At 36.0% G+C, this 11,377-nt stretch overlaps 1 protein-coding gene across 1 annotated transcript; it reads left to right on the top strand.

Moving 5' to 3' along the window:
• Positions 1–1,058: 1,058 nt before the first annotated feature.
• Positions 1,059–9,414, top strand: LOC114878669. The gene is made up of 6 exons (XM_046288647.1): positions 1,059–1,760; positions 4,984–5,092; positions 5,201–5,361; positions 6,496–6,598; positions 7,232–7,812; positions 8,071–9,414. The coding sequence occupies exons 1-6, from the start codon at positions 1,449–1,451 to the stop codon at positions 8,287–8,289; spliced, it is 1,485 nt and encodes a 494-aa protein (XP_046144603.1). The 5' UTR covers positions 1,059–1,448; the 3' UTR covers positions 8,290–9,414.
• Positions 9,415–11,377: the final 1,963 nt, after the last annotated feature.

The following is an 11,377-nucleotide window of genomic DNA, read 5'->3' on the forward strand; positions in this document are numbered from 1 at the left end:
AATGGGAGGGTGGATGGGATGAGGTAGGGCGGGTCTCCATCCGCAGCAACCTCCCCGTGGGGAGACCTGGGAAATCGTTATTATTGATGGACTAATTAATAACTGTATCATTATTTCTATGGTATATTATTAATTATGCGAGCAATATACGAGCGAATTGGCTGCGAAAATGCTTTTTTTTCTATTTAATTGCTGTTATATTTTTTTCAGGAACTATGCCTTTGAGATTCTGAAGTGTTCCACATTGCAAATACAATTTTACGGAAAGAAAATTAATAATAATGAATGCATGGTCAGTATTGTTTAATTAACATGTGTCATTTAGGTATTTGCGAAAGGTAACGTAGTATAGCATGCCGTTAGTTGGATGCAATAAATCAGGTGGCGCGTAAATCAGTTTCTGTTCAACTTAATTTTCGATCAAACATGATCTGTTTTACCGATGCGGAATTCGGAGTTCAGCCTAGACGCTTGCATCACCTTAAAACTGATTTTGAAAGTAACAGTATTATGTATGTATATAATACTTATTATATTATATAGTACATATATTCATAAGTACCAGCCATTTTCTAATTACATTATTATTATCATTATTATTATTGATTTAATTATAATACGAATACAACAAATGAATTTTGCAAACTAATTTTATTTATAAGATTTCATTTTGATATTGTATATCATATTTATTAATTTATTAATTACCCGAATTATTTTAATAGAAATTCCAGAGAGAATAATTCTATTTTGGAAGTTTACAGTATATTTGCTAAACAAGTAGATATGTATACGAGAAAGTTTTTCAATATTTTAGTTAGTGTGATATTTAGAAAAAATCGCAAAGCTGTTCCTGGTGTGCTTGCCTTTATAAAAATTGATGAAAAACTGTGTCAAATTGTGTCGTGAAATTAAAATCTATTACACTTATTTAGTATTCAATTCCAAGGGTTGCTTGTTTTCTCTATACATATAGAAAAGATTGAAAAACTTGGTACATTTTCACCTTTCATATACCTATATACGGTATAATTTAACCCCATGTAATTTAACCGTTAAACAACATATACAAGGTTATCAAGGTAAAGTTTAGATATGTAACGGGCCAATTTAATTTCTGGTAGCGGTAGCCGGCCCAGTCCGCATTTAGGGAGGGAATAAGGCTCACCTTGGTCCCTATACCTTGTTACATCAATATCCACACATAACAGGTTGCTTGTTAACAAGCAATGTGAGAGTGTGATCTGAGAATCAGTGTATGTACTAAGAGGATGTTCGCGATCAGGTAAATGGCAGTAGCGGTAATTCGTAGAAGTAAGCATAGCAGTAGGGGCCCAACATGTGAGTGGCTGTTATACGGTCAGTCAGTCGGTCATCGTCTTTCGTTCGTATTCTATGAAGATTCTCGAGAAGCACGTAAGTACTACTTGCTTCGGTGATGATCGAAGATGATCGTTAGATACTTCTCGATCGTTTCGCTACAACTGGCCACCCTGGTCAGCCTCACGTTCGCGTCAGAACTGCGATGGAGTGTATTGTCGAGTGGCATTTGCACTATGATCATCTTTCCGTTGAACACGCATCAATGGTCCTTGCTGGGTTTGAATCTTTGGCCGATCCAAACCATTGAGGAACCTTCGAATGGATTCGATTTGAACAGTAATCCAATCTCGAGGGGTAAGGTGACCGCTTCGATGATATTTTCAGCTACTTTTAGAGAGATTGTGTTTGCTACGGGACCTTGTTTTGTTTCTACTACGGTGATGGTGTTTCTGGCTGAGTTATAATACTGGTGAATTTTCTTTTGTGAAGAAGAAATGTAGACGGTTTCTTTGTGCACATCGTGGTAAAAATTTTGATTTCACTTTAAAAAATTCGAAAATATTATATGTATATGTATATCTACACCTACACCTAATACCATACTTGACGGTTATCTTTCAATTCCTATTTGCAATCTCTTGCAGTTCTGAATTTTTTTCCACCCCAGTGCAAGAAGAGGGTCTATCACAGGACAAAACGACGACGTGGTATATGTCATGAACACGTATGAGTGGCCGCATTCAACAAGGGAAATCCAATTGGACGGTGTGCGCTTTGGTTTTGGCGTAGTAATGTTGCCATATGATAAGTACAGACATACTGTTCTCCCAATACCACAATGTTGTAAGCGTTCCATAAATTACGTGGAGAAATTTTCAAAACATGGGACAATAAACGAATTAGTGCGTATGCGTGGTTGAAATTTTCAGAGAATTATTTTCAGTACGTTAATATCCTATAACTGATCTATTTTATCCGTGATAAGGGATTTTTATTATACCTAAATTTTATAATGAAACATGTTATATGCCTATAATATGTTGGAATAGAGTTGAAGAGATCTTTCTTACGATTAGTCTTTATGAAAATTAAATAAAACTTGCACTTATCTACATACACTAGGCTGTTTCCACCCACATCGTGTTCTGTCAATCGTAAATTGCTCAGTCTTCTGTATGAAAGCAGTTATACGTTGCATTCTCATTTCGCGTGAACATTTCATGGATATCGTGTCTGAAAGTTTACCACGCGATGTACTCTACCATTAATATCGGTAGATTGAACTTGCTCCAAGATTTTACTATTTTCGTACGCCAAACATCTGTCACAATATGTGCATAGTAGAGTGGGTGCATAGTAGAGTGGGTAATGAAATTATTAAAGAAATCTACATATGTATGTACACTGATAACTTTTAAACGAAATTTTTATTATTTTTCTATTAAACACGGATATTTGCAAAATTGATGATACTGTAGGCGACATCCAATTTTTCAGAAATCAAAACTCCACTATAAAAAGTTTACGGATTTGAATTCAGCCTGCAAAAATCAAATACGAGTACGGTACAGAAAAAATATTTGAATGTGGTTGAACGGTGTACATATGTAGGTAACGCAAAATAACGAGTTGAACGTTTAAATTTGAAAATTCGTTTGGCGAGCAGTGGTTTTAGTTAACGGTAACATCAAGAGTGGCCGCGCGTTTAAAGGAACGCGATCTCGAGGAACGCGTTCCCGATGAAAAAGAGAAACGAGGAAAAGAGCACGAAAGAAACAAGAGAAACAGAAAAGGAACGGTTGATAAAGGCTCGCGTGTTGAGGGAGAGTGTACGGCACAAGTTATACAGTTATTTAATTGCCTACCATCTTGTTTCTGTGTCCCAGATAAAAGATCGCCTCCACGTTTCGTCGACCTTTCCACCAATTTCTTTTTCCGGGATCGCCTTTGAAGGCCACGCTAAAGTATTCATTAAATTTTACCTTCCTTTTTTTTAAATTTTTATTGAAACATTTCAAGCTATCAAGAAGAGACTCTCATTGAAAATATTTGTTTCTCATTGTCAAATGGAAAATTCATAGGAAACTTTTTTCATTTCTTATAATTTAATGATTCGCAAAGTTAGAGGGAGAAGTAGAATATTTTTATTTAATTAAAAGTTTATTTTATTGATATTAAAAATATGTATATAGTTTATTTTATTTTATTCTTCTCTCAAGATTGTAAAGAGCAAAATTATCCTCTACTCTATTAAATTTTTTCAAGTTTTCAAAAATAATCATTGTAAAGTCTACATATATTGATTAAGAGACTCACTCTCCGTTTTGTATAGAGAAGAAAAGGCTGTAGGTGAAGGAATGAAAAGTAAAAAAGAAGTGAAATAAAAAGATGCAAATAACTAAAATGTCAGGTCTTAAAGAGTTAACAAGACGTCGCGTCGTTCTCCGCAGAGACACCGCCTGCTGAATTTTTAAGCGTGTCCACCGACTTGTTTTCCGAGAGAAATAAAAAGAAAAATCTTAGCGTGGAACTGTTAACCGTTTCCTTGAGGTTATATGTATGTATGTAGCTATAGCTGAATAGAACCCCTGTGGCTCTAAAACGGCCGTTGAATGGCTGAATAAGAACTCATTATTATCGAAGCTCGAGCCTGCTTACGAGGCTGCATCACACTGCAATTAATAATCCTCCGTAAAATAACTTGAATGAAATTTGTTCCAATTAAATGTTAATTATATGTACTACGGTTATACAAAATAAGTGTAAAATTATTGCAATCATCACGTATGAAGACTCAATCATTCAATCCGGGCGCCTCTTGAACTTTTCGTGTTTTCGGCTGGTTTCTTAGCATTAGTCACTGTCCTATTTTGCTCGTAAACATGTTCTATCGTGTACCGTTTTCGCCAGTTTCCTTGTTGCAGGAGTACAGTAACTTCTTTTCCCGTTATCATCGATAGGATAACGTATTGGTGTATCGTTGTATAATAAAAATGACGCGAATGGAAGATGCTTCGTACCTGAATGGACAATTTTTAATTGGGCTCTTATGTATGTATCCACAATTCACAGGGTAGATCATTTAAATGGAAAGTTCTCAGGATAAAGTTACGAGTATGTATATTATTTCTGGTTTTCCGTTAATTGTTTGGCGATTCGCGTCTGTCGCAGTAGGGACGCAATTCGGAAACAATAGAATAGGGGAAGAATAATCGGTATCAGTGAATTGAATCGGATAACAGAATGCGACTACACGTAGTACTATGTTACGCACTGAAATTCGTTGTTTACCAGCCGCACAACACATTCAATTCGGATCAATATTTTCACCGATGCGATCGAATAAACATTTTCCACCGTATGTATATGCGTGTATGTACCTACAAGGATGAAAATCGATGAAATATAAATGAGCAGGTTTTACGTGTAGCAACGTAAAAGTATACACATAAATGCACGTTGACGCACAAGGTTCACAAGGATTATGAAGGTGGGTCTTGATACTCGTCTGGGTTTTCTCTAACTTTGTTTAGGGATGAACTTTCTACAGGTGTACTTTCTACAGTAGAACACCTTTATTCGCGAATTCAATATCTGCGGTTTCACTTATTCGCTGCTAATAGCAGTACGAAAAAAATGTCATAAAAATTTGTTAAGTAGCTGGGAGCTAGAGTGGACCTAGCTCGACAAAAGTGTGAATGTTGGCCCTCTCACCATTTTAAGACAAATTTCTATGGGACCTGGCCTATCTTGTCAGCAAAAAGTCTTAGTTAGTTACGCCAATGCGTCCTACCTAGTAGTTCCACCTTGTGTATATCCAATGGTATTTATTCTACTTTTATTTGAATATGAATTTTTTAAAAATTTTGTCATTAAGTCACGGCAACCTGCGATCAGGAGGTACAAAATAATCTGACCTACGTGACCAGCCCGGGTTTCCCCAACCTCATTGACTGGCCCATGAACTGTTCAGTGGTCGTACGGAAGATCGATAGGCAGGTCAGCCAACTCAGGATCGATTTCGTCCACTTCAACATAGTAAGCCATGCAGTTCTATCATTCTTTGCTCCACTAACGGCATATTAACCCCGGAATACTACGCATTCGTAATTTCAACGACACGCTTTTCCATTCTCTCTTTAAAGCAAAGCAAAGCAAAGCAAAGCAAAGCAAAGCAAAGAGAGACACACGTCCACCCTGTGTAGAAATGTTGACCCTTAATTGGCAACGCAAGCAAGGGTTCAGTAACCCGTATTCTAACAGGGTCCACCCCGTTGACATTTACATGAGCCGCCCGAGGGACACGGTTGTAAAATTTATTTACGCCACAGCATAGAATTACCACCCCCTTAAATTAACCAAAATACTTTCGACGGTTGAAGCATGAATTTTTTAAGCTTTGTTTTAGCTTGCTGAGTGGCCGGGAATATTAAACTTTTTATCATGATCTTGAATTTGTCGGTACCACTTGCACTTGCATAATTTGTTAGTTGATTTTATTTAGATCAATTATTAGAAAGCATATTTGGAGGAAATGATTACATACAGTTGATGTACTGTAATTAAATAATTTTGCTTTACTAAACCCTTTTAAACGCTAAACAAAAAATATTCAAATGTATTATATTAAATTTCGAGTAGTGAATATTTTTATAAAGACACGAATAAATTTACATATTACTCAATTTAACAAACATTATCACGTTCAAATTTTAATGGGATTACTTGTACGTGATTAATTTTCATTATGTATGTATGTATGTATGTATGTATGTATGTATGAGACTTGTTCATGAAAGTTTGAGAGCGAAGTAATGTTTTGCTTGATCGAATTTCTTATCTCAATAATAATTCACAGGGTCACAGAGATAAAGCTGGCAGATATTAAAGGTACATTATAGTATAACCCCTCTGACCAAACGCTTTCTACAACCTAGAGAAATTGGGGTCCAAGGCTGAACCTGCCATTAACGTTCGATAATAATTCCGCGTTCTTTAAATAAAATTTAAAAGTCTAAACACACACCATTGTCATTTCTGTTAGAGAAATCCACCATGCTCGATACTGTACATATATGTACATATTTACGTACATATTATTGGTCGGCTGATAAAAATCGGCCGCGTTTATTGCACGGCTTGTTCATTCAAGTGGCTTATCGATCGTTCTAGGGTCAACCCAACCCCAGAACGGGTGTATGTGACGAAGATATCATGGAAATCAGAAATGGTAAGAGCGTGTTTCAACTGTGCGGCTGGAACAGCGGTCAGCATTGTAAGTATGAGTTCCTTTCTGTAGATACTTTGTGTTACAAGTTTTAATCTACGCTACAGTTTTTTGCTTTCATCTTTGTTAGAATTAACCTTCTGTGGATTTATGCAGGGTGTATTTAACACGAAAGTACTTTGCAAATGTTATAAATAATTTTCTAATTATACTAAATTCTTTGAAGGTATTGTACTATGGAAAGTCACATAGTCACAAAGTCACCTTTACATACCTATTTATTTAATTCATTCATATATTAGAATCAAATAAATTAATAACTTACATGTTTAATCCTCCCTAGTCTAGTCCCAAAGAATTTTCAAACGAATTTTAAGAATCACAAGGTTAATCCTCGCAATAAACCCGCTCGAGAACTTTGCTCCGTACGATTAAAGCCTGCTCGATATCGCATTTCCATGAAACAGCTCGAAACAATCAATCTGCCTTGTTAAAACTGTAACTCTCGAAAAAAGAGGTAGGGAACATTGGAAGACGATACTTTCCAACAAGTTTCTCAATTCCGACGATATAGAAAGACAACTAGGTTTTGTTACCGAACCAATCGATCTTTCGCGTTTCAAGCCTCTTTGGAGCCAAGTCATCCGTTCTCCAATGCTTCGGTTTATTTTTTTCTTCCAGTGTACATAGACGTGGATGAGAACAACCAGTCCTTAACGTTAGACTTCCAGTTACCCAGGAGGATCCAACCACGAATGTGGGAGATAAGGATCGTCCAGTTGGCGTTCGAGCAACGTGCACCCACAGGATGCCTGCAGTACTTCCAGTCCCCTAATGGCACCTTAAAGACCCTTAACTTTTTGCTCAATGGCAGATTTTTGGCCAATCAGGATTATTTGATGTGTATTCGCCAAGAAAGAGGAATGTGTGGAATAGCTTATATGCCTTGTTCCTCAGATTCATTTCGAATTGGACCCCCTAGGATGCAAAATATGATAAATAACACTAATGTTAATGCATCGTCTATTGAGGGGAATTCGAACATGATGAATTCGACAATGCAAAATGCTACCAATATGATTTCCATGAATAATACGGATTCGGATATCGAAGGGTCAGGGATAAATCCTATGGACGATGATGGTATTTCCGGAAATGCGACCAGCATGGGACAGGAAAGTGCTCCCAGTAGTGGGATCATGGGTCAAGAACGGTGCAGGAATAGGGTGCTCATTCCTTGTGATTTTGAGGAGTTTATCACGGTATTTTATTTGTTTTATTTCAATCAATGGGAGAGAATGAATTGTACAATTAATCCCAATCTACCCTTAATCCATTGACAAAGCTGAAAGGATTAATTGAAAATAATTAATTACCAGTTCTAACAAACAATGTATCAGATTGAAATTCATATGTTTCTCCATTACTGATTTAAATTAGGTCAATCCATAGCACAAGCTACTGTTAATTTAATACAGGCAAAGGGTTTTTTAACAGCTTTCACCTGTTTTCTGTTGCAGCCTGGAAACAACGAAGCTGGGATTTGTAATCTTGAACACTGTGGTAATTCTCTGTGTGATCGAAACGAGCTGGACGAAGAAGGTAATTGTCGAGTAGAGACTTGGGCAACGCCCTTTCGCATAAGGGTGGCTTTTGGTCCTGGACAGTACACAGGAACTACACTCGAGGACAATATTGGCATGTGCCTCATGTACGAACAGCTACCCTGTGTCGCTTGAACAATCTTATAGTGATAAATGATTGCAGATGATGTGGGGAGGGGGAGGGGGAGGGGATGAAACTTGAAGAGTACCAAGTTTATACGGGTTACCCAAAGATTGATCTTCTAAACGAGGGTCTTTCGATAAATAACATCTTGTTTTATGTAATTTTGCACTATTTTTTATTAGATTAATTTATCTCTTTTTAACAAATTGAACAAGTTCCATTCTTTGGTACTCAATATTATTAAAATTTCTTTTAATAACAAAAGGAAAGAAAATATTATTACTGCGACGAACAAAATAAGAAATTATTTTCTCTGTTTATATTAATTAATGTTCGTTACCTCTGAGAATCAAACGTACAAAGTTATTAAACTCAAATTACCTTTATATGTAAAAGATTCAGGTTATTTCCAAATGGAATCTCTGGTCTAATTACAGAAGCAAATAGTTTGTAGCTTTTTGCTGAAATAACCAATTAAAATGTTGCTTCTTCCATCGAATCTCCATCCTCGCTTGTTTCCCTCGTTTCCTTTATTTATTTAAAATGAAGGAAAGTGAAGTTATTTAAAAGGATTGTGCAGGTACAATATTAAATAGCATCAGGGTATCCTATAAATTAATGAAAACTAAAACACAATCATGTCAAAGAGTTAAATAGTCTTTATTTACAAACGAACTAGCTTATATCGCAAACGCAGCGCGCAACTCTCGATACAATAATAGATAATATATCGCTTCTTTATTTTTCTCTGCTTCGGTTTTCTCGATTATTCGTCATCACCATCGACCACGATACTCTACAGTTCTCTTTAATTTCAAATAAAAATGTTTCTTCACGAAAGAACTGCATTGAATAGAGATGACGATGATGACGAAAATCGCAGCGATAACGATAACGATAATGATGTTACAAGAATAAATTACAATGCTATTAATACAATAATGAAGGTGACGTCACCCCGGAATTTCGAAAGAAACACTCTCCGATCAGAACACGGCGTGACGTTACGAGCTCCTTATCATCATCATCATCATCATCATCATCATCATCATCATCATCATCATCCACACCATTCTCTCCTTCCGTCGTCGTTTTTCATCTCTTCGAGCGTAATAACCGTAATAATAAGTAATAATAATAACGAGATTAACGATAATCTTGATTCAACGACGACGTCGACGATTTCCGGCGCCGCTGGTCCATTTTTATCTCCCTGAACGTCAGACATCGTCGACGTTGTCGTCGTGTCAGAAAACTCGTACCTCTATCTACAAAGTCAAAAGGACCGATAAAACGTGTTAAAAAGGCCGGTGGTCAACAAACGCGCGCTTTTGTGTGTTGATTTTTGTATACAGAGCGTTGAAAAAGTAATTATCATATTTTACACAAAGGGTTCTTTATATCATGTTAGATGGATCATTTGTAAAAAAAATTTAAAATTAGTAAGATTAATTAATTTTCTTGAATTCCTTTTTTTTTTATTTCACTAATGTCTATCTAATATAATATGAAGAATCACCTGCGTAAGACTGGTAGACTGTCATTTTTTTAACACTCTATATACATATAATGTGTAGGTAGGTACGTACGTATACGTATACGTATATGTATAGGACATGTGTGTATGCTTCCTTGTACAGAGTCCTTTGTTGCAACACATGTCGCTACCCTGATACCATACTGCGCAAACTCTTATCGTTAGTGTGCATCATATTTTATTTTATATCATTCCTTTTGTTTTATTTGAAATCGAAATTCAAGGTTCTGTTTGAAGGAGGCTCCAACCCCGCGAATCCGGTTTAATGGGATACAAACGTAATTGGTGGAAAATTTTCTTCTGTTATTAAAGTGCAATGATATGTGTACCTACTATTCAGGCGATTCAGTGAATCATTTATTCTTCTTCCATGATCTTTTATATATCCTTGAAAAATTACTACTTTAATCGGTCCATTTCAATTTATCTTGAATTTAATTCACTAGGCCTGATCTGCGGCCTGAATCATGGGAGTACCGATGTACTTACATCCCTTACTACGAACAACCCCTCTTCTCATTTATCCGGACAAAATTCAACAAGATCTCGTTCCCTCGAGTTGCATAAATTTTTCAACCATCTTTGCGTAGAAATGTTCGAATTCTCTCGAGGATTCTTTCGAGTTTGATTCATTTCATGATATTCTCGCTCCATCGAATCACTTGCTTCTTTTATAAATTTTCTAATAAATCGGAAACGCTTTTCTGGTCGGTCTTTGAGATTGGTACATCTTATAAGAAATGAATCAGATCTTATCTTCATTGATTTTATTGAAATTTGCAAAAGTAATTGATCTGTATATCTGTAATAAGCGTAATTATAACTTTCGCAGCAGATATCAAAGTAATTTTAATAAAAATTCATTAAAAATTTTAGTACCTATATTTAAATGGAATATTTCATTCAATAATGGCCAATGGGATAGCAGAAAAGGTAGATTTATAATTTTTTGCCTAATCACGTAAATTAAACCGTACTTCCATAATATTATAAAAACAAGATTTTCCTAATGAGACAAAAAATTTGAAATGTCTGTGGCTGTTGCTACGGCAAAAGCCATTATTGAATATAATTAGAGCTGGATTACCTTTGAAGGAAAAATTGTGTGAAATTATTAGGCGCAGGAAACCATAACTGTTCCAGAATATACCCGAGTATGTATTCCTTTTTTTTCAAATTTCAAAATTTATTTCCTTCAAAAATTGCTAATTTCTAAACATTTTTCCCTAAAATTACAACTGTGCTCATTACAAACATCGTAGATCTACCAACCCTCGAAATTTTATTAAAATTAACGACGGACAGATCTGAGACTCTCTTTATTAATGGCCACTTGATATGCTTGTCTCATACTCCCTTCACCTTCCTGACTCCCCTCATTCTTCACCCTTTCTCACTTGCAAACTCATGCCTATAATAATGTTAAATACAAATGATAAATACGCCCTTTTCGTTCGTCAAGCTCTCATCGTCAGTGAGAAAGGGTAGCGTAATTTTCTTCGAATGCAATTCGAAGATGAGGGGCTGGCTGGTGGTGGTCGATTGGTCCCGGCGGTATTCAG

Source organism: Osmia bicornis, chromosome 14 (assembly GCF_907164935.1).
Source record: "Osmia bicornis bicornis chromosome 14, iOsmBic2.1, whole genome shotgun sequence".
Taxonomy (NCBI): domain Eukaryota; kingdom Metazoa; phylum Arthropoda; class Insecta; order Hymenoptera; family Megachilidae; genus Osmia; species Osmia bicornis.

Excerpts from the sequence above, each read along its gene's own strand:
- LOC114878669 (XM_046288647.1), top strand. The coding sequence starts at position 1,449 with ATGATCGTTAGATACTTCTCGATCGTTTCGCTACAACTGGCCACCCTG. Across the intron at positions 1,761-4,983 it reads CTTGTTTTGTTTCTACTACG|CTGGGAGCTAGAGTGGACCT; the intron begins GTGATGGTGTTT and ends TTTGTTAAGTAG. Across the intron at positions 7,813-8,070 it reads ATTTTGAGGAGTTTATCACG|CCTGGAAACAACGAAGCTGG; the intron begins GTATTTTATTTG and ends TTTCTGTTGCAG.